The following is a 24112-nucleotide window of genomic DNA, read 5'->3' on the forward strand; positions in this document are numbered from 1 at the left end:
AAAGACTGTGTAATTTGGATGTGTGCCTGCATTCCTGTAGTGCCGGAGGGTGGAGAACCCTCCACCTTCAGGGCGATGATCTTAGCAGGGCATGTCCTCCAGCCAAAAAGCCTCAAGGGAAGGAGCGGGCAATCCTCTCTCCCTTTTCCCTGTCCTTGCCATCAGGATGAGAAGAGCCATAGCACTCAGTAAGTCTGCTGATGCAGCAGCACATGTGGAGGTAAAAATGATAGTGGAGCGGAGACACTTACGTTTGCACAATATGGGTGAAATTCGCCCTTGTGCTAAGGCCAGGATGACCCCAGTGCACCAGGGAAATCTTATTTAACCTTGATTTAGGGACAGGGGTTTCAATGGATACAGTAACAATTACGATCTCACATTAGTTTTGTGTCTGTATCAGCCGATGGCTTTTCGGTTTTCCCTTTGTCACCAGGATGTGGTTACTCAATTCCAGCTATGTTAGAAAAGGAGATGGCAATTAAACTCATGGCGTTAGCAAAACTTCCAAATTTAACAGGAAAACTCTGTTGTTATCCCCAGGTAATTAAACCCTCAGTCAATATCTGTCTACAATAGTCCTCTGCGAAGGTACTGGAAGGTTCTGTGAGTTCGGAAATGGCCCGCAGAGAGTGATGCTTCCTCCACAAGACTGGCTCTGAGCTGTTCTGCCTGTGTTGGGTTAGCAGCCTGGTGATGCCATAGAATCATAGAATGGTTTGGGTTGGAAGGGACTTTAAACATCATCCAGTCCAACCCCCTGCCATGGGCAGGGACATCTTTAACCAGATCAGGTTGCTCAAAGCTCCATCCAACCTGGCCTTGAATGTTTCCAGGCATGGGGCATCGACCACCTCTTGGGGCAACCTGGTCCAGTGTCACACCACCCTCACAGCAAAGAATTTCTTCCTAATAGCTAACCTAAATCTACTCTCTTTCAGTTTAAAACCGTTACCCCTCGTCCTTTCATTACATTCCCTGATAAAGAGTCTGTCCCCATCTTTCTTGTAAGCCCTGTTTAAGTACTGGAAGGCCACTATAAGGTGTCCCTGGAGCCTTTTCTTCTCTAGAAAGGGGTGCTTCAGGGCAGATGTTCCAGCCCCCTGATCATACTGTGGCCTCCTCTGGACCTGCTCCAACAGGTCCGTGTCTGTGCTGTGCTGGGGACCCCAGAGCTGGACACAGTGCTCTGGTGGGGGGTGGGGTGTCTCACCAGAGCGGAGCAGAGGGGGAGAAGCCCCTCCCTCGACCTGCTGACCACAATGTCCCGCATTAGCTTCTTAAATATCCCACCACCTCTGGGTGTTGGCACTTGCTGGCCCCTTTCCAGCTGACCCTCTTTGAACATCCCCTTGTCCGATGCTCTCCTGCATTTGCTGAGGACAGTAGGACAGTAGGAAGCTGTCATGCTTGGACCACCTTCCACCATCATTCTTACTGGTGTTGATGAGTTTTTCTTCTTGTCATCTTGCTATCCCATCAAAGCCTTCCGTTGCGAGCTTGTTTGGGCAGGAATATACTTCTAGCTTGCAAAGAGAAGAGGTAAAAGACTGCAGAGCTCAAAGATGAGAGGATGGGGCTGAGGTGGGCACAGTGGGAACAGACACAGTGCCCTGAGACTTCATATAGCATCATATTCTTATTTGCATGGGAGAAATGTGAAAAATGGAATTAAATAACTAACCGAGAGCCCTTCCCAGTCTGTAAACCTCTCCCCCAGCCTGCCAGCATTGAGATGGAGAGTGCTGCTGGGTAAAAGCATCTTCCAAGAATTTTAAAGCATTTACAAATGAGAAAGGACCAGTCCTAAAAGTAGTTTTGTAACATTACCATGAACTTCCTAAATATTCAGGTGGCATGCGACACCGCTGGGAGTGGGAATAGTAGCAGGAAGATTGCAGAGGTGGTGGAAAGCCTGTTGACATGCATAATAGTTGAAGATGAAGGGGCTGGAGAGGAAATGCAGTCACAGGGAGACTGAACATGTCATGGGACATTAAAGGTTATTTGCTTCTTTCAATTTGTTGTTGCTGCTCAAGCCATTAACCTCTCCTGTGTCCTTTGGTGGTTGTTGACCAACAAGTGATACTGTGAAGAGATAAAGCTTCAGGGTAGACGTTGGTGCTCAACGTTCCGGCTCCTTTCTTTGACTTTTCCTGGAAAAAGGGGTTGAGACATAAGGTGAGGCTTAGCCTAGGGTTGGATATAACTCCCTGCCAAGTCACCCGTTAGAGGTTGGGCTGCACAGGCAATTGGGCCAATTCAACCAAAGCTGGGATCTTTACACCTATTTACATAGAGAGAGGACATCCTAAATGGCTCGAAACCCAGCCTGTGTTGGATTTCTTTCTCTGGGTAAAATCTATGCAAATGATTTCAGCTGCCTTAATGAAATTGCTCACTGTACCTGTACCAATGGTTTTGGGGTAGCTGTGTTAGTTCACACGGTGTGGTGTGTTGTCCAAGGAGGCTCTTGGTGCTTTGGCTTTGTGAATCTGGAAGGGTTTTTTGCAGCCTGCAGCTTGAACAGGCACCGGGTGAACGCATCGCCTTTAGGGTGTGGGGGTTAAAACCCTGAAAGCACACATCTGCTTTTGGTTTCCTTGTGGCCTCGTGTGCTCCCTTGCCGTGTCTCAAAGCAGACTAGGGTTGATGGCAAGGATGCAGGATGCTCCCATTTGGCTTTCTTGGTTAATTAGGTAGCAAGCGTTTCTCTTAAGTTTATTAAAAACCCTCTTCTCTTCCCTGGGTTTCATCTAGTTTAAAAACAACTTCATAGCTTGCTCTTATGGCCTCAAGCTGCGTCAGGGGAGGTTTAGGCTGGGTATTAGGAAAAATGTTTTCACTGAAAGAGTGGTCAGGCATTGGAAGAGGCTGCCCAGAGAGGTGGTGGAGTCACCATCCCTGGAGGTTTTCAAAAACCATGTGGACATGGCACTTGAGGCCATGGTTTATGAGGCCTGGGGGAGTTGGGTTGATGGTTGGACTTGATGATCCTAGAGGTCTTTTCCAACCTTAATGATTCTATGAAGATGTTTCCAATGGAAGATGGTCATGCTTTTTACCTCCTCCTGGTCCAGGGCTCTCAGTTTTTGGTTGCTCACTGCTGTCTGGCATGTAGCTCAAGTGAAGCTATGGGAGCAAAGTTTCTCACGATGACCCTTGCTGCCCTTCTTGGTGCAGTGACCCCGCACCTTTGCCCTCCTCTGAATGGGCATCCTACGACTCTGCTTGCCTGGGGGAGTGAGGAAAGAGCAAATGGTTTGCATAATTGGAAGGTGGTTGAAGAGGGAAGGAGGGCTCAGTCCACTGGGGTGACAAAGAGACTTTTGAAGTCTCCCACAGGTCAAACAGGCTATGTGGTTGCATGGTTGCACCCTTTTTGATGCTCTCCAGACTGCCCTCTGGACAGCCCAGCTCCAACCCTCTCCAGCTGGTACCGAAGTGTGGTGAGCTGCTCTGAAAGGGCCTGAACCATCCCTGCCTTCCCCATCTGGCCACGTCAGTCCTTCAGTGCAGCAGGTCACGAGGCAGATGCTTTCCTCCGTTCTCCGTGCATGGCACATGGAGCTGGTTTTGCAGCCAGGCTCTTCATCTCTCTCGCAGGAATGAATGGTGTTGCAAACAATAGCAGTGATTCAGCAAACAGGAGTGATTTTGGACAGGGAGAAGAGCTCTCCTCTGTAACACTGCTGTAAGCTCCTTGAGGTGATAATTGTATCTTCTCTGTGTTTTGTAAGGTCCTGGTGGGATTTAAATGCTTTCCCTGGCATATGGGTTCATCCACGCCAAGTGACTGGGATGGTGTGCCCAGCACCGCAGGGCTGGCAAGCGCAGCGTGAAGCCTTTGTTGTGACTTTTCTTGGAGGCGAGCGAGAAATGAAAGGGAGCGCCAGCGTGGGGCTGAAACGCCTTCAAGAGAGCAACGGCAATAAATCCATTGGGAGAAAATTATACCCTAGAGGGAAGGGATGGCAACCAACGGGACTGTGACAGGCTTGAGGAGTGGGCCCATGCGAACCTCTTGAGGTTCAACGTGGCCAAGTGCGAGGTCCTGCACATGGGTTGGGGCAATCGCCAGTATCAATACAAACTGGGGGATGAAGAGATTGAGAGCAGCCCCAAAGAGAAGGACTTGGGGGAACTGGTGGGTGAAAAATGGGACGTGAGCTGGCAATTTGTGCTTGCAGCTCAGAAAGCCAACGGTATCCTGGGCTGGATCCCCAGCAGCGGGGCCAGCAGGGTGAGGGAGGGGATTCTCCCCCTCTGCTCCGCTCTGGGGAGACCCCCCCGGAGCCCTGTGTCCAGCTCTGGGGTCCCCAGCACAGCACAGACACGGACCTGTTGGAGGGGTCCGGAGGAGGGACACGGCAATGGTACGAGGGCTGGAACCCCTCTGGTGGGGAGAGAGGCTGGGAGAGGTGGGGTTGCTCAGCCTGGGGAAGAGAAGGCTGCAGGGAGACCTTCTTGTGGCTTTTCAGTACTTAAACGGGGCTGATAAGAAAGATGGGGGCAGACTTTTTAATGAAGCCTGAAGCAATAGGCCAAGGGTTAATGGTTTTAAACTGAAAGATGGTAGGTTTAGGTAGGACTTGAAGGATGAAGTTTTTTTCCGCTGGGGGCAGTAAGACACTGGCCCAGGTTGTCCAGAGAGGTGGGAGATGCTCCATCCTTGGGAGAGTTTAAGGTCATGTTAGGGCTTTGAGCAACCTGATGTAGTGGGAGATGTCCCTGCCCATGGTGTGTGTGGGGTTGGTCTAGACAAGCTTGAAAGGTCCCTCCCAACCCAAACCGTTCAATGATTCTATGAAATGTTCTCCATCAGTTTAGTGCAAGGTTGGCTGTAAGTTTTACAGCCGTTTGAGAACGCACTGCAAGAAGACTGGGATATTATTTTCATATCTGGGTCTTTCCGAGTGTAATTATTGGAGGAGAGAACTTCTCCGGCCTCTGTGAGGACTGGAAGGAAGAGCCATCGTGCCTATGGAATATGGACATTGGGGGAAGCCACAAAAAAACGCTCAACAGCCCTGCATTGCGGGTATAATCAAATGGTTCTTATACAATATGCAGCCATAAAAATGACTGTGATGGTTTTGATTGCAGGATGAAGTAATGGGTTGAACTGTGAAGAAGAAATCCATTTAGATAGCTTTGATAATAGCATTGGCAACGGCATGGAGGAGGGGCCAAAAGCTTTTAAACAGATGGAGGAAATATTAAATGTTTCAAAGGCAGTTTGTATTCTTTGCCGACGTTCCAGGTGGCTTTGCTGTTGGTGTTGCAGCTTCTACGGTGACGACTGTGGCATGTGGGGTGAAAAATGGCTGGCTGGCTGAGCCCAGAGAGTTGTGGTGAATGGAGCTAAATCCAGTTGGCAGCTGGTCAAAAGCGGGGTTCCCCAGGGCTCAGTGTTGGGGTCAGTCTTGTTTAGTATCTTTATCAATGATCTGGATGAGGGAATTGAGCATGCCCTCAATAAGTTTGCAGAAGACAACGAGTTGGGCAGGAGTATGGATCTGCTCAAGTGTAGGAAGGCTCTGCAGAGGGATCTGGACAGGCAGAAGCCAACTGTATGAGGTTTAACAAGGCCAAGTGCCGGGTCCTGCCCTTGGGTCACACCAACCCCAGGCAACACCCCAGGCCTGGGGCAGAGGGGCTGGGAAGTGCCCGGCGGAGAAGGCCCTGGGGGTGCTGGCTGACAGCCGGCTGGGCATGAGCCAGCAGTGCCCGGGTGGCCAAGGAGGCCACCAGCCCCCGGGCTTGTGTCAGCACTGGTGTGGCCAGCAGGAGCCGGGCAGGGATGGGGCCCCTGTGCTGGGCCCTGGGGAGGCCCCACCTCGAATGCTGGGCTCAGGTTTGGGCCCCTCGGGACAAGAAGGGCCTGGAGGGGCTGGAGCGTGTCCAGAGAAGGGCAGCGGGGCTGGGGCAGGGTCTGGAGCACAAGTGTGCTGGGGGGCGGCTGAGGGGGCTGGGGGGGTTTAGCCTGGAGAAGAGGGGGCTGAGGGGAGCCCTTCTCGCTCTGTGCAGCTGCCTGAGAGGACAGCGTAAGTGAGGGGGGGGGCTGGTCTCTTCTTCCAGTAACAAGCGATAGGACAAGAGGAAACAGCCTGAAGCTGCATCAGGGGAGGTTTAGTTTGGATAGTAGGACAAATATCTTTACTGGAGGAGTGGTCGGGCGTTGGAAGAGGCTGCCCAGAGAGGTGGTGGAGTCACCATCCCTGGGGGTGTTCAAAAACCATGTAGACATGGCACTTCAGGGCATGGTTTAGGAAGGCTGGTGGTGTTGGGTTGGTGGCTGGCCTTGCTGATCCTAGAGGTCTTTTCCAACCTTAATGACTCTATGATTCTATTCAATGTGGAAGCATGCTCGGGCAAGGGGAGGACAGGGGCCTGTGCTGCCGGGGCTGCCGAGGGAGGTCAGTGGATCTGTCATGCCAAGAATGGCACAAATTGACTGTGTCAGGTTGGCTGATCATCTGCTCGTCCACCATATCACCATCTTACATCAGCGCTACCCACCAAGCAAGCCATCCCATCCCCATTATTTCAGCCCTATACATGTGGCCGCACGGCACCATCGCAGCTCACTCTGATTTAATTGCTGAGATTAGGAGTAATTAGGGTTTAAATCCATGAGCTGGAAACCCTTGCTTTCAATTGTCAGGTCTAGTCTTGTTGCCCGTGTTTATTCACCAGCTGTTTTTCTGGAGGAATCTTTACTTTTGTTGGTTGGTAGCCATTCTAATGTACTTGCAACTATTTTTCTTTCACAAGCCAGGAGGATTTATCAGGTAGGTACATCTTTATTTAGGCAATTAGGTAGCTTAATAGGTACTCATTGAGGTTGGTATTTTTTCTCTGGTTTTGAAAATGGTAAATGAGATCTGTGCTGCATTGTTTTTTTTTTTCTTGAGATTAACATTAAGCTGCATTTGAATGGAAATTCAGATTCAGTTGAACAAAATTACAATAGTTTTTGAAAGTGTTTCATAATTAGAACTGATTATTGAAAGTAGAGAATTGTTTACGGATAAATTAACAGGTTATTCCTGGTCACTATGTATTTAAAACTAATGGATCCCCTGTATTTATGTTTGTATATTGGAAGAAGACGTGGTTTTCTATTTTTCAATTTATGTTCGCTTTTTCAACCTCAAATATCATAGTCAGCGGACTAAATTATTTGAGTAATGGAAATCCGGTTCTTTAAATAAATTAGGTCTTAAAGTAGAAAGTGTTTATTTGAGATTTAATCTTTTATTTTTAAGAAGAAAACAATAATGATGATATAAATTCCCTAAATCAAGCATTTAAAAGAAATTACTTGGTTTTTTCTGTGGGTTTGGGATCTTCAAGCAGGTGGGGATAGAGACGTTATGGGAGATCAGAGCGGCTTCTGATGGGAACTGGTGCTGGAGCTCGGAGAGCTGCTGGCATATTTGAGGAGCACTTTTAAGCCCAAATCCCGTGGTTTGTTCTGCTGCGTGCTAAGGATCGAGGATGTTGTGTTTTGTTTTGGGGTTTTTTTAAAAACTATTTCTCCCAAATCAGGGTTTTGCATTGCCACCGGGGTGGCTTGGAGTGGACGAGGTCCCTCCTGCCTTTCCGCTCCTTGATGCTGTCCATAACTGTTGCCCTGGTTATGATCTGCTCTTTCCTCAGGAATCAAATGCCAGCATGCAAATGTGATTTCTTACTATATAAGGATTACTTAAAAAAAAAATAAGCTAAGCCTAAAGAAGATATCCAGGAGTAAAAGAAAACCATCCTTTAAGAGCCACTTGTATTGCCTTCAGCGCCAAGAAATCCTCTCCGTTTCAGCTGGCTGAAACGCCGTTGGGATGCTCTTGCTCTGCTTTTGGTTTTGTGTTTAATTTTTATACATCAGATACTTTAATATGTCGAGTGCCAGTGCATTTATGCAGGTGTTTGTGTGGGTTTTTTGGATCAGATAGTCTCGTGTGTTGAGTGCACGCTCGTGTGCATAGCTTGAGGGTGTTAAATCTGAGCATCTCCTATAGCTCCTGCTGTGCGGTGGGGTGAGGGTGGCTAACCCTCGCTTTCCACATTGGCTTGGAAACCTCCTGGTTTTCTGATCTATTTAAGAGGGGAACATATTTCAGTAGCAGCGTTTGCTGGCTCCTGGCTGAAGGTTTGGTGGTTTTCCTCCATTGTGATCAGCTTCCCTGTGTTGAAGGCAAGAAAGGCTCATCGAGCTGGGCATCAACTGACCGTTGACTCCATGTTGTGTCGCTGAGCCCTTTTCTCCCTCTTGGTCCAGTTTCGCTTTGGGTTTACCACTCTCTTGGAAGAAACGTTTCCATTTCCCAAGTGATGTGAAGTTGGTCTTGCAGAAGAGGCTGGAGGAAGGACCCAATATTTCCATTTCCCAAGTGACGGGAATTTGTTCAAACAGAAAATACTGGAGGAAATTTTGTATCAGAAATAGTGTGGCCAGCAGGACTAGGGCAGTGATCGTCCCTTTGTGCTCGGCACTGGTGAGGCCCCACCTTGAGTACTCTATTCAGTTTTGGGCCCCTCGGGACAAGAAGGCCCTTGAGGGGCTGGAGCGTGTCCAGAGAAGGGCAGCGGGGCTGGGGCAGGGTCTGGAGCACAAGTGTGCTGGGGGGCGGCTGAGGGGGCTGGGGGGGTTCAGTCTGGAGAAGAGGAGGCTGAGGGGAGCCCTTCTCGCTCTCTGCAGCTGCCTGAGAGGGGCTGGAGTGAGGGGGGGGCTGGTCTCTTCTCCCAAGTCACTAGTAATAGAACAAGAGGAAATGGCCTCAAGTTGCGTCAGGGGAGGTTTAGATTGGATATTAGGACAAATTTCTTTACCAAAAGGGTTATCAAGCACTGGAACAGGCTGCCCAGGGAAGGGGTCGATCACCATCTTGGGAGATATTTAAAAGACGTGTAAATGTGGCGCTCAGGGACATGGCTTAGTGGTGGACTTGGCAGTGTTAGGTTGGTGGTCGGACTCAGTGATCTTAAAGGTCTCTTCCAACCAAAATGATTCTATGATTCTATGAAGGACACATTAGCTTGATGTTTAATCATGGGAAAGAGAATAAGAATAATCAGACATGGTCAACATGAGTATTTATGAAGCAACAGCATGAAATGGCCAGACTTGGGCAAAGTTGCTGCTGCTCTGAGGGATTCAAGGGAAGAGCCCAGATCTCAACTTGCAGAGTGTCTTTGTCAGCCCAGGACGTCCCCCTGTAATATTTTTAGTGCCAGAAGCTGCGATTTTCCCATTGCGCTTGGCCCCGGTGTCGGCGGTGGACCTCCGACAGCTACGATGCTGTATTTAAACATTTTTATAGCGTTCCCCTACCCCCTTTTCATTAAAAATTTTTCTTCCCCTGTCCACCCTGGGGGTGGGGGAAAGACAACCCTCAACCTTGTATAGTCAAGGTTATGGCGATAAATTCTGTAGCATTGTCACTTCTATTCGGAGTAAATTGGCTGGCCGCTTTCGGGCTGAAGGGAAGATAATTTGCTGTAGTATTTCAAATGGATTAGAAATGGATTTGAAGGGAAAGTTCATGCCTCCCATTACAAAGGCTAGAAAGAAGACTATCTTAAGGCACTGTTCACACTCTGGCCTTCATTATCCACGCTTAATACCTTTCCTATTTTCCAGCGTTAATGAAATTTCCTGCCGGAGCAGGCCTTCTGGACGGACGGGAGGACTCTTTAGATCCGCGGGCTTGTGCGGCAGAAAGGGAATTACAAGCCCCTCATGTCGAGGGGCCGGCGTATTCTTCAGGTCCTTGGCCCGGCTATTATCTCATTAATTTTATCCTCTTTTCTCAGTACAGTTCATTTCCAAAGGCCGTCCTTTCCATTAGGGTAACAATTCAACGGAGAGCTGTGACACCACTGCCGATGAAAAGCGACGGGGTGTTCGGTGTGGCTCCTTGCCCTCCGTTACAGCCATCCTTCCCCTCGCCCACCTCGCCGGTGGCTTTCTCCTGCCGCTGCCGGGTCGGATGTCACTAATGGGGAGGGGGATACACACCGGCGGTTGTGTTGGGGCTACACAACCGCTTGGGAGCAACAACTTCTCTTAAGAGGAAAATAGAGGTTTCCTACGGGTGAAGGTTGGGCAATTAAGTTTTCCCCCCCACTCTTCTGTGTGGCCTTAGGTTCCACCATGATCTTTTGATAGAAAACGTACTTTACCTTCAATTTTACATCTGTTATGGCTCCTATAATATACATAAATATAATCATTATTCTAATTAATAGAATAAATAATGAATATAATAAGTCTTCTAAGAAATTATACCCTATAAAACAAAAGATGTGGCAAAAGCTGAGCCCAACCTGTGCATTCAGCTGCCGAAATCCCCCGCGAAGCATTGCCAGTGATTCCCAGTGGGCGGCGTCTCATCTCCCGTTGCGTTTGCATCGGGACCCCCCGCGATGGCATGAACATTTACAGACAGGGGGTCCACCAGCCCCGGGCTCACCCCCCTGCAAAGTTGCACCTCCAATTTCCAGGGAGTGAAGGGTGGAGGAGGCAGCCTCTGAAGTTAAAGGGGAATAAATAGAAAGAAAAATAGTGAAGCGCCCTGGGGAGGTGTTTTAAGGTGGCTTATTGGGACCCGTGGCACCCATGGTGGGGATAACCCCCATTAACATTGACTTTTTAGACAGTAGGGTTTCCACATGAGGAGCTGGCCTGGTGTAGAGCCTCCGCAGAGGCTGAGGGTGCTGGGGACATCCCTGCTCAGGCATTTCCACCACCCAATGGAGGTGGTCAAGCCCCCAGAGCACTCAAGGTGAGCCGCTGGTTGAGACTTTAGTCTGGTGGCACTTGGGGCTTTGGCAGTCTGAGACGATGCTCTGCCAAAGCTTTGCTTGGAGACCACCTAGATGGTCGTTTTTCTACCTCAAAAAAGCAACGACTACAAGTTGGATGGGGTTCAGTCCCACTCCCTTTGCAGAGTGAGATGCTTTTTGATGCCCTCTTCCAAAATCCTTGGAATTATCCCAGCGGGCACGTCCTTAATGGGTGATGCAGCACCCATGGTCCCACGCATCTGGGGCTTGACCAACCCTAAGGACTGCCGGAGAGGAGAGCATGCCGCTGCCCACATCGCTGCTGCGCTCCTCTTATACTGGCTTCTTTTTTTTTTTTTTTTATTAATATTGCTTTATAAAAGTATAAAATGTTTTATAATCTGCAGCTGTTGCTGTTTGCTTGGCAGCTGCTACCTGCCTTGCTCTCTGCTCACATACCAGGGGTCAGATGCCACCGGGTAATAACTCTTGATAAATGGTGACTTTCTAACAAGGAGCGCCGGAGTGTGCAACCGCTTCAATGGGTTGAGTGAGTGCAGCAAAGCGAGAAAATAAATATCCTGAGGATTTGGGCGATTCAACCAGCACAGGTCTTAAACTGGTGCTTAAACCAGCGCTGTTTAGGCTGAGGCGGCGTGAGCAGCCCCCGGGGCTGCGCACGACTTGGGTTTGGTTGGATTTTATTGATATTGCAGCCGTAAGAGGGGTTATTTTTTTTCCTCCCTACATTTTTTATTCTGCACCCGGCTGATGTTTTTCCAAGGAAGCGCACCGAGGATAGGAGCAGTTCTCGAAGTTATTGTTTGAGGCAGAAAAACGCGGCGCTGCAGAGGTAGCAAGTGATGCTGCGGGCCGTCCGCCCGTGCCCGGAGAAGCGGGGAGGGTTTTGGGTGCGCCACGGCCGGGTTGGTTAGGGGCGGCCAAGGAGAACCGGAGCCCGTGCAGAAGGTTCTTGTTTGGAGCGTGCTGTTGGTGTAGCTTTGGTGCGCCGTGGGTTCTAGGGTTGGGCTGTCACGAGATATGAGGCCCGGATATTATTTCCCATCTATACATGCACATATGTATTTGTGTGTCTATATATAATAATCTAATGTATATTATTAAATAGACATATGTTTATATTCTGTATATTGAAATATATATTAACTATAGATAATATGTATAGATATGTAGATAGAGATATTTATATAGGTATAGGTATGGATAGAGATTATCTATGTAGATATAGATATGGATATAGAGACAGAGACATCTATATGGATACCTGTTTCTATATATAGATATTATCTACAGATAATATATTTCAATATATATTGAATATTTCTATATATGTAGATAGAAATAATCTTTATAGATATAGAGATTATATACCTAGATCTATATAGAGATATCTCTATATAATATAGAATCTATAGAGAGAGATTATATATCTCTATTGGTATATAATTTCTATATAGATATAGAGATTATAGATAGATATATTAAATAGAGGCTTATATATAATTCATAGATACATAAGACATATTACATGTCTATATATCTATATACCTATATATCTATATACCTATATTTCTATTATATATATTGTTAGATTATATGTATCTGTAGATATCTCTCTATATATCACTTTTCATATATATATTCATAAATATGTGTGTGTGTTTATCTATATAATGGGATGTCTCTGCTAAATGCAAGGGAGGGAGGAAGGCTTTGATCTGGCGCTTTGGATTTGGGGCAGTAACAAGCTTTTGCTCCCGACGGAGCCGGGGCTGCGAGTGCCCTCCCCTCCTCCATTTATAGATTGATAATTCAATATATGTATTTAGTATATATATTCAATAAAGTATATATATTCAATAATATCTAGACACAATTGATAATAATATATAGATTTTATATTCGTATCTATATATTATTATATATAATCTATAGATAATATATTTTAATATCAGTATTCAGTATATATTCAATAATATGTATATCTATGTATAGCTATACCTATATCTATAGATACAACATTTGGACTTGATTATCCTAGAGGTCTTTTCCGACCTTAATGATTCTATATATAGATATATATTATCCACAGATTTTTTATATATATATTAATATATATAATTGCATATATGCAATACCTATATATTTTATAGAAAAATATATTTAAAATATATAATCTGTATTATACACATGAAATATATATATAATATACATGATGCATATATACACATACTTATGAAATAACATCCAGGCCTCACATCTCGATCAGTAACATTTTATAGGCGTTCTTCCATGTTTTCTGTGTCAAAACCAACATAAATACGTCTCCGGTCACGAACCGACCCCCGGCGTGTATCAGGGACGGCGGATACAGCAAGCGAATGCCCGGTCTCTGCCTGTTGTTCGGACGGTTCCCTTCGCAGTCAGCAGTTCCGGCTGCTTCTGTCCTGCGGACTTGGGAGTTTTCAGGAGGCTTTTTTCCAACTGTGATTGCTGAAGAAGACTTTAAAGAACCTCCTTGAAGGGGTTGATGCTTTAAAGTGTTGGGAAAACAGGAGCCCAAAAGCCACCGGCGCTGCAGAGCCCGCGGATGGTGGCGTGGAGCATCCCGGAGCGCTGCCGGAGCTGCTTCAGCAGGAGGAAGAGGAGGAGGAGGAGAGCTTGAGCTGGGATGGGTCTTGGTGTCTCAGCGGTGGTGGTGCTTCGCTATATTCCAATACCTTTGTTAGAATCATAGAATCATAGAGTGGTTTAGAGGCAACTAGCAAACTCCCCAGGGGGAAGCAGACCGAGAGAAGAGGATGGCTCCCATCCTCCAGCTGGGTTCGTAGAGATGGGCCAGTGTTGCACAGCAAATCATAGAATCACAGAATCATAGAGTGGTTTGGGTTGGAAGGGAACTTAAAAGTCATCCAGTCTAACCCCCTGCAGTGAGCAGGGACAGCTTCCACTAGATCAGGTCGCTCAGAGCCCCATCCAACCTGACCTGGAATGTCTCCAGGGATGGGGCATCGACCACCTCTCGGGGCAGCCTGGGACAGTGTCTCCCCACCCTCAGCATAAAACATTTCTTCCTTAGATCTAGTCTGAATCTCCCCTCTTTCAGTTTAAAACCATTAACCCTTGTCCTGTCACTGCAGGCCCTGCTAAAAAGCCTGTCCCCGTCTTTATCAGCCCCCTTTAAGTACTGAAAAGCCACAAGAAGGTCTCCCCGCAGCCTTCTCTTCCCCAGGCTGAGCAACCCCAACTCTCCCAGCCTCTCTCCCCACCAGAGGGGTTCCAGCCCTCGCACCATTTCCGTGTCCCTCCTCCGGACCCCTCCAACAGGTCCGTGTCTGTGCTGTGCTGGGGACCCCAGAGCTGGACGCAGGGCTCCGGGGGGGTCTCCCCAGAGCGGAGCAGAGGGGGAGAATTCCCTCCCTCGCCCTGCTGGCATTAGGTACTCGATATAATTTTTATTGGCTGCATTAGGCCACTGTTACAGCCACAAGACCTTTCTCCAGGTCCTACAGCCAACGCTGGCTGCAACCTTGGGCTTGCAGAGGTTTGCTGTGAGCTACCAGCTGGTCCACGGGTGGCCCTAGTGTCCCTCCCGTCATCGGTACCTTCAGACAACAATGCCACCACTGTGGCTCTTTGCCAGTAACCTGGTTTTGTAAAAATGAAGACTTGATGTTCCTCTCTGGAGCGGTTTCATGAGGACCAAGCCCTTGGGGAAATGGGAACCGGGGCAGCAGCTTTTTTGTGCACTCCCCATCCCCTCTGCGAAAACCAGGCAGCGATTCTCTGAGCGCGGTAGCCAGTGGCAACAGCCCGCTGAAATGAATAGGCTGTCATGCTAAGCACTAAGAAATGTAACTATTACATTTTACAATTCTCTTTTTCTTTGCAGCACATGTTCATTTAAAGGTAATGCTCTCCGGGGTTTGCATTCTGCTGATAGGATAGCAGGATCTTAATTTACAGATATTCTCCAGTAATGCGCGGTTTATATACGTTCTGCTAATAGCATTATGAGCATAGTTTGGACTAATACAAAATTAGAGCTCTAATTTGCATAAACAAATTACTGTTTGGATTAGCGCTAAATGGGGAAGACGACTGATATTTGAGGAGATTTGATTTGGCTGCAACAGCTCTGTTTGTATAACAGCGTATGTACGAAAATGAGCTGGGTGGCTCCGCACGGGTTGGGAGGGGGGTGGGATGGTGCAGGAGATGCCAGGTCATGAACTGGAGAGGTTTTTGGTGGCAGTTGAGCCTCTCTGGGACATATTTGTCCCCAGGGTGTTACTTGAGAGTTTACTGATCCTTTGGAATAACTTCGTGGGCAGCACCAGCTGGATCACAGGTCCCTACCTGTCGCCATCCCGCTGCCTTGCTACAGGGTTTGTGGATGTAGGGGAGAGACGGGGAAGTGTAGGAAGGTCCCCACCGCTGCCCACTCATCCCTGCTTGGGTTCCAGCATCCACTCCAGGTGATAGACGGGGGAGGGCAGCACTCTTGGGCAACTCATCCCATGCAGGGATGTAGCAAAACCATTGCAAAAGCCGGATTTGGGGAAGGAAATAATCATAGAATCATTGAGGTTGGAAAAGACCTCTCGGATCATCAAGTCACCAACCCAACACCACCAAGCCTCGTAAACCGTGCCCTGAAGTGCCATGTCTACATGGTTTTTGAACACCCCCAGGGACGGTGACTCCACCACCTCTCTGGGCAGCCTCTTCCAGTGCCTGACTGCTCTTCCAGTAATACATTTTTCCTAATAACCAGTCTAAACCTCCCCTGACGCAGCTTACAGGCTGTTTCCTCTTGTCCTATCGCTTGTTACTGGAAGAAGAGACCAACCCCCACCTCACTTACACTGTCCTTTCAGACAGTTGAGGAGAGCGATAAGGTCTCCCCTCAGCCTCCTCTTCTCCAGGCTAAACCCCCCCAGCCCCCTCAGCCGCCCCCCAGCACACTTGTGCTCCAGACCCTGCCCCAGCCCCGCTGCCCTTCTCTGGACACGCTCCAGCCCCTCAAGGCCCTTCTTGTCCCGAGGGGCCCAAAACTGAGCCCAGCACTCGAGGTGGGGCCTCCCCAGGGCCGAGCACAGGGGCCCCATCCCTGCCCGGCTCCTGCTGGCCACACCAGTGCTGACACAAGCCCGGGGGCTGGTGGCCTCCTTGGCCACCCGGGCACTGCTGGCTCATGCCCAGCCGGCTGTCAGCCCGCACCCCCAGGGCCTTCTCCGCCGGGCACTTCCCAGCCCCTCTGCCCCAGGCCTGGGGCGTTGCCTGGGGTAATAATATGAAAAGTTACATTACCTAATAATAATTATGATACCAAAAATATCAACGTTTATGGAGCTCCATAAAACTTGGCTAAGCTCAGGGGAGGTTCCCACTTTGTGGGATTGCATCCGCATTTCTTTCTCTGTTTGCAGCTAGGGTTGGAGCTGCAAGCCACGGGTGCGAGATGGGGCGTCAGCCCCGGCTGCCTGGGCTCACCTGGATCCCATTTCAGGTGCATCAGGCTGTCTCTTAAGAAGCCACATGCCAGCAGTGCGGATCGAAGCCGTGCTGTGTGCGAGGCATTGAGGTTGATGCAAATATCTGATGAGTTTAGGGACAAACACCTTTGCTGTGCCCCAGCAGGCTATGGCTGGGTGGGGACCTCACCTTCAGCCTGTGGTCTCTTCTCCTGTGGCATTGCCCTGGGGGAGCTGAGGGAAAGAAAGGCTTTTTTGTTGCATGGGGGAAGCGGTACTAGGGGGAGAGTCCTTAAAGGTTGTTTTTTTAGGTGTAAATAATGGGGGATCAGAGATTTTTCTCTCTCTACAGCAAGAGCATCCCTGGTTCTTCCCTGCATCACCTTCATCCTCAGGCAGCTGAGGGTTTGCTCACAAAGCAGCAGCTCCTTGTGATATCTTCCCTAGTTTGGGCTTACCTTGACTTTATCGTTTTCTTGCAGATCCCCGCTCTTAAACCAAACGCGCTCATCGCCTCAAGGTGGCAAGTCCCAGCACGTGCAACAGAGATGGAGGAGCAAAGGCTATCGCTGCATTGGCGGGGTGATGTACCGAGTGTCGGCAAATAAACTCTCCAAGACTTCCAGCACCCCTGGCCGGGGCAGAGACCTGAGCACCAAGAGCCCTGGCAGAGCAGGTGAGCAGCAAGAATTTGTCCCGGTCTGCATCCAAAATCCGTTGATGTCCCATCTTCAGCGTTGAGGTCGGCTTTTAGCTGCTTATTCCCAGCCCGCGCGTTGCAGCTCATCCTCTGGCCTCACAGGAGCCCATGCACAAAGGTGATGGGCATCCCATCGTTGCCAAATCGCATCCCTCAGCTCTTCATGATGTAGCACTGAAGGGAAAATAATGTAGAAAAACTAAAGGTTTCAGAAAATTGAGGTTTTTCTTAACTCGGGCTTAGTTCAAGCTTGTAGAGACGTGCCGTTAAACTTGTTTATTTAACATGAGCAAAGTCTTGGGCAGCTTCAAACCACAAGGTTAAACGTATTTGAGATGCTCATCAGATGAGTTCAGTATTGGCCTAAGGAAGACGGGAGGATCATTCTGCAGGTAACTCTGAAAGAGGCGTTTCGACACAGTTATTGGCTTTACATTTAGCTTCTGTTAAATCTGCGTTTCAGCTCCTCTTGTACTTGATACCTCAAGTGTGGCTTTTAGGAGAGGCCAGGTTTTTAACTCTTGCTTAAAGTATTTATTTAAGTTTGTACTTAGGGTCAAATATTTTTGCTGTGTAACTGCTTCATTGATATATTTTGGGGAGAGTTGCGCTGGGAAAGGCAAAGCCAATGGCTTCGTGCTATTGTTTTTCTTTGCTGGAAGGATGAAGGGTGCAGAGACAAGTACATTCGTGGATGATGCTATAAATGAAGCGATTTAATGCCAAAGTCATTTTATAGATGTTGGGAAAGTGGATGAAGAGAGGCAATAAATAGCGCAGGGTCATTGAGAGGTGCAGCCTCCGAAACTGCCGGCACCCCGATTCACGTGAGCGTTATGGGGCGTCCTGGGTAGTTTTAAACCCACGAAAGAACAGGGATTAGGAGGGAAGGAGCTTTGTGCAGGCACAAAAATCCTGTCAGCGGGAGAGCTGAGCAGCTCGGGGAAGTGTGAAAAGCATGAGGAAAACTAGGAGCAAACAGCAACATCTCAGTAAAGAGTAAATAACTCCCTCCGATGCTTGCACGCAGCCGGTAAGTGGTGTTGGAGAGAAAATGGAGAGAGGAAAACTAGGGGCAGGCAGGAGAGGGATGGACGGTGATGATAAATCCTTACTGCACATCCTCGCTGGCGGGGAGGAGGGTAGAGATTTAGCTTAAACCACAGATGAGCTGCCTGGGCACCCGGGGATGGGAAATGAAGACGCCTGTAGATGACAGCAAGGATGAGGATGTTGCGGTGGCCGAAGGGGCGCGGAGCCAATGGAGCATCGCTTTCAGGTAATCTCTCTTCTGAGAGCATTAAAATGATGCTCAGCAGCAGTTTGGGGATGGTTTGCTGGTGTTTTTGCAACTCAGCTCTGCTCAGGACAGATTTTTCAGTGGCTGACTTGCCTGCAACGTCCTCCTGGCTGCTGGCTCTGCAAATAGGTACGTGCACAGTTGTGAGCGGGCGTCCATATGGCTTGTTTTGAAGTCTGCGATTCTACCTGCAAGCTGTTAAATCCTTGGCTTTGGTGCTGTGTCTGGAGGAGGATGGGCAAGGATCAGCCTTCGGAAGCATGTTAAAAAAGACCATAAAGAGAGACGAGGGGTCCGTAGACCAAGCAAATCCTGGTGTCAGTGATGTTGTATTTTTTTCAAGAGCTTTGCTAACGGCAACGGGATTTTCCGAAGTGTCTGAATCAGAGTAATCAGCTGCACAAAACCAGCTGGATGGTTGTTCTGCCATAAGCACCACCCCTGGGTGTTGAAGCTGTCACTGAAGGCAGCAAACATCTTGCTGGAGTGCAAGAAAAGGGGTGAAACTCCCAAGATGTGGTCAGGGAAGATGTTAGATGGAGCAGGTCCGGTTTTGGGGCCAGGTTTCAGAACAGAGTTGGATCACTGGGAAGGGTCCAGGGGACAAGTGATGACTGGAAGGACTGGAAAAGTGGAGGACCTGGGTCTGTGCAATCTGCAGAGGAGGAGACAGACGGGCTGCGGGTCCCCAGGTTCATGAAGAGCTGCCAAAGAAATGAAGGATGTCTTCTCCATGGCCAGGTAGAGCAGCCAAAAACCATGAGGCTGAAACTGTTGCAGGAAGGGTACATGGAGAGCTTTCGAAGGATGAGGATTATGAAGTGCTGCAGGAAGTTGCCTGGTTTGACTCTGAAATCTCCATTATTGGGATTCTTTTAAAGAACAGGTTACATGAAATTCTGTTTGAGGAGGACACACGTGGAGTAGGTCCTGTCTTGCAGCAAGGAGGTGGACTTGAATCAAGGTGCTGCCTAATTTCTAGTTGATGCATTGGTGGCTTCAGTTTATGTACTGGGAGAAGGTGGGAGGACTTGACTGTCCACCACTGGGCTTAAATCGCTATTTCTGCTGCTGCTCGGAGCACCAGCGTTTCCGAGGTAGCTTTTCCCAAGCCCAGATCTTGCAGATGCCATATTTAAAATGCTTGTCCCAGACTATTTATATTTTTTTTTCCATTTTTCTAAGTGCAAGAAAGTCTCTAAATTTGTCTGGCCATGGGGAAACAGCAATGTCATGCATAGGCAACTCAGCAGAGGTTGATGGATTCAACCTGTCCGTGAATATCCACCACCGGGCTGGGACCAAGCGGAGAAATGCCAGCCCAGAGTGCAGTTTCTAGGAGAGGGATTGAGCCAAAGGCTGGATGGGAGGATTTTCGCAAATTCAGGTATCGGCCTTGATTTTGGGGTTTTGCTGAGGGGAGAGATTTTGGGCGTGGGGAAGGAAACAGCAATGATTTTCAAGGGATTTAGTTCTCAGAGGTGACCTAAAGCAGCTTTAAAAAGCAAAGGTTCAGTAAAAGGCACGGGGTGAGCACGCACCAGCGAGCACTAGGGTTCCGCAAATACTTGTCCCCCTTTTTGATCTCGGTTTTAAAATAATGAGGCTTTCACAGAGGTGTGCAGTTGTCTCGGGGTCAGCAGATCAGACCCGCTGGCTGGCAGTGGGGAGGGAGCTGCTCCCCATCGTGGCTTTATCGGGGGTGATGAGGCACAGAGGATGATTCCCCCCCCCCATATTTCCTTCCCCACTGGTACAACGTCTTTTAGTGAGGTCTCATCTAGCTTTAATTAGTCATGGTTTGGGGCAGAAGGTCCCTTCCAGGGTTATTTTCTATAAAATACAAACCCATCTACTTATTTTTCAAGCTATTCCTTATTTTGCTGTAGTCTCCTTCCCCTGCCACGCAGCACATGGGGTTTGTAACCGTAAAGCCCTAGTAACTGGTGTGTGTCAGTATTTTCATGTCATCTTTCAGCTCTCACCATAATTCATCCTGCTTCGCAAGGATGGATTCAACAGATGCCGACGTCTCTTGCTTTACGATAACTGGGGCTGGCAGGGCGGAAGATTTGTGTGCGCTCCTCGGGTGCGAGCCTTCACACGTTTACTCAACGCTCTGTGTTTTCAACACTTGACAAAGTTTATTTAAAAGACAAAAAAACCAGCTTTTCCTTTCCCTTCCAGTGCCAGACGCGATGCGTTGGGGGTAGCGGAGAGACGGGAAACATTCCTGACAGTTTAATAGCTCGGAGTTTACTTACAGTGAGTTATAATTCTGCTGTTTGCCTGAATTTATCGGGTTGGTATTTTGTCTCTTTGTGGCCTGACTACAATAAGAAATGCGATGCTGGTTGCCGCGGCTGATCCGTCAGTGCCGTCGTGCCGTCCCTGGCGGGCAAACAGGATGGGCAGCCATAGAATTGTAGAATCATTAAGGTTGGAAAAGACCTCTAGGATCATCAAGTCCAACCGCCAACCCAACACCACCGTGTCTCCTCAACCATGCTCTGAAGTGCCACGTCTACAAGTCTTTTAAATGCCCCCAGGGATGGTGACTCCCCCACCTCTCTGGGCAACCTGTGCCAGGGCCTGACCACTCCGTCAGTGAAGAAATTTTTTGTTTGGTGCTCAGGAGGAGTTCAACTTTGGTTCTGAGGATGCACCTCCTGCAGCCCTGTGCTGTATCGGGGTCAATTCTGGGGCTACCAGGGGCGATAAAACAACTCACCCGTCTCCTGGAGCAAGGAGGAGAGTAGGGGTGTTGCTTCAACTCATCTGCAACCCACTTCATTACTGGTGACACGGTATGGGGGACACGGCTTGGGGACATGGAAAGCATCACTGCAAACGCAGCAGGAGTTTCTGAAGGTGTTATCAGCAGAAGCTGCCTGGAGAGATTGGTGGTTTTGGGCATCACAGAGGTCTGTGCAGCTGCTGAGAACTGTGCTCTCATCACACGTGTGGCTCTGCTCCCAGAGGGCTCGCTGCAAGTTCTGTGCTTTTCTCCTGAACGCTACAGATGAACTGTAAAAATAAAAAGATTTTTTGCTTTCCAAGCCAGCTGCTGAGCTCAGATGTACCGTAACTCATGGAAGAGGCTCAGAAGAAAACATCTAGCTGCAAACTCAGGGCTCGGACACCCGCTCCTCAACCCCATGCAGGACGAAGATGTGGTATCAGACATGGAAAAGCCCTTTACCCCTGGGATGATGTTGGCAGTAACTAGTATTTCTGCAAAGATCAACAGGACAGTCTGGATGGAGGCCTGTCACTAGCGGTGTTCCCCAGGGGTCTGTGCTGGGGCCAGTCCTGTTCAACGTATTCATCAATGACCTGGATGATGGGACAGAGCATAACCTCAGCAAGTCGGCTGACGATACCGAGCTGGGAGGGGTGGGTGATGCACCAGAAGGCTGTGCTGGCATCCAGCGAGACCTGGACAGGCTGGAGAGCTGGGCCCAGGGGAACCTCAGGGAATTCAACAAGAGCAAGTGTAGGGTCCTGCCCCTGGGGAGGAACAACCCCCCGCACCAGCACAGGCTGGGGGCTGAACTATTGGAAAGTGGCTCTGCTGAGAAGGACCTGGCAGTGCTGGTGGACATGTTGGTCATGATCCAGCACTGTGCCCTTGTGGCCAAGAAGGCCAGCGGTGTCCTAGGCTGCATATAAAGGAGTGTGGCCAGCAGGGCGAGGGAGGTTATCCTCCCCCTGTACTCTGCCCTAGTGAGGCCACATCTGGAGTGCTGTGTCCAGTTTTGGGCCCCACAAATTCAAGAAGGCCAGGGAACTGCTTGAGCAAGTCCATCGGAGAGGTACCAAGATGATGGGGGGACTGGAGCACCCCTCTTATGAGGAAAGGCTGAGAGACGTGGGTTTGTTCAGCCTGGAGAAGAGAAGGCTGAGGGGGGATCTCATCAATGCATATAAATATCTGAAGGGCGGGTGTCAGGAAGATGGGGCCGGGCTCTTTTCAGTGGTGCCCAACGCCAGGCCAAGGGGCCACGGGCACAAGCTGGAACACGGGAAGTTCCCCCTGAACATGAGGACAAACCCCTTCCCTGTGCGGGTGCCAGAGCAGTGGCACAGGCTGCCCAGAGAGGCTGTGGGGTCCCTTCCCTGGGGACATTCACCCCCCGCCTGGACGCGGCCCTGTGCCCCTGCTCTGGGGGTGCCTGCTCAAGCAGGGGGTGGGACGGGATGATCTCCAGAGGTCCCTTCCAACCCCCACCATTCTGTGATTCTGTGAAAGATCTATTTTTTACTTTACAGAAGTATTGGAAAATAGGCAGCTGGATGGTGTGGAAGGCATTCAATACATTGCGATTAATTAAGCAAGCATAATAATTGGGTTTCTCCACTCACAACGAAGCTCTCCTTCATTTCTTTCTACAGCTGCTAAGATGTTATTCAGACACTTGAGGAATTTCCATGAAATTGGGGAAAGAAGCAAAAGGTCCCTGCAACATAGCATTTCACAAAGAAATTTGAAAAGGAAAATGAAAAAAAAAACTAAACCTGACCCTGTATGAGATTGAAAGCAGCAGAAACCAAATTAAGGTTTGACATTGTCCAGAAAGTAGCCCTGACCCCAATCTCGGCACGAGCCGTCGCTACCGCAGTGAGAGGTATTGCACGCTGTGAGCTGGGGCTCGCTCCGGTGGTGTTTTGCCAGAGTCCAGGCTGCTTCCCATGGGCAAACCCTCACCTGCACGGCTTCCTCGGATGAGGTTTCACCTCCTGGGAAGCGCGCGGGAGCCCCTGTGTAACGAAAAGCTGATGGCTTTGGGGATGCTGGTGTGGCTGGGCTTTGCCTGCTGGAGGGATGCTCATGGAGGGGCAGCCAGCCCCTTGAACAGCGTGATTTATTGGTGGTTTTCAAGTTTTTCTCTGCAACTGTAGGACCCAGTAGCCTTGGAGATACCCATATTCTCTCATGATTGCTGAGCTCTCAAAGGTGGAGGTTTAAGACGAGCTTTAAGTTCTCCCGAGCTGCTGCCATGTGCCTCCCAATACAGCTTGATGGTGGCATGGCTATGGCTCTGACTCCAAATTATTTCTAAACGCGTGGTCGAGTTCAACCATCCAGAGTCTTTCCCCGCATCTAGATACGCTCCCTCCCTCCATCCTGCTGCGTAACATCCCCTCCTGCCTCAGTTTCCCCACCCTGCTGCCACGGCCTCTTAGTGTGCAGCTGGGCAGACTGGAGATGGGAGCTCCTCTGCTGCATCCTGCTGAAGGTGGATGACTGATGCTCACAAGCACCATTTCAGATGCGGTGGGAGAACTCCACGCTCGACGAAAGGAAGGGGGTGATAACCACGGCGCAGGGAGCCACGCGCTGGAAGAAAGTGAGCTCTCGGCTCCTTGTTTACCAACTAATTTTAGAAGTGCTGAGCGCTGCAGAAAGGCACTTTCTGCATTTGCAAGGAAGATAAAGTGCTCAGCACCACCGTTGGGCCGGTCGAAGGCTCGCGTGAATGATGCTCTCTCCTCTGAGCTGCTTGGCTTTTTAAAAAACCAAGGGGAGGATTTAAAACTGGAACATTTCCACCACCCGTCCTCTGCCACCTCTGTTTGGTGGCACTTTTAAGGCAGGTGTTCAAAGAGGAATTTGCCCCAGCGTGCCGGGTTTTGCCCTTTCTCGTGGTTCATGGCTGTTAGAGCAGCTTATCTGCTGTGTGGGAGCATCCCAAGCTGCAGCAGCTTGTTTGCCCGTCGTGGCCTCAACTTTCCTGCCTTCTGTCTGCAAAACATCTTGAATGTGTTGGGACCAAGTGGTGGAGGGGTATGGAAGAGAGGCCAACCCAATGCACCAGGGTG

The 24112-nt window shown here is 49.2% G+C and overlaps 1 protein-coding gene across 1 annotated transcript in view; it reads left to right on the forward strand.

The window, feature by feature from the left end:
- Positions 1 to 24112, forward strand: part of ZC3H3 (zinc finger CCCH-type containing 3) — a 192567-nt gene that overhangs the window by 115903 nt on the left and 52552 nt on the right. Inside the window, exon 5 of the mRNA XM_064441978.1 lies at positions 16772 to 16965. Within this exon, the coding sequence (XP_064298048.1) occupies positions 16772 to 16965 (194 nt within the window). The remainder of the gene's footprint in view (positions 1 to 16771; positions 16966 to 24112) is intronic.

The sequence above is a fragment of the Phalacrocorax carbo genome, chromosome 2 (genome assembly GCF_963921805.1).
Source record: "Phalacrocorax carbo chromosome 2, bPhaCar2.1, whole genome shotgun sequence".
NCBI lineage: Eukaryota > Metazoa > Chordata > Aves > Suliformes > Phalacrocoracidae > Phalacrocorax > Phalacrocorax carbo.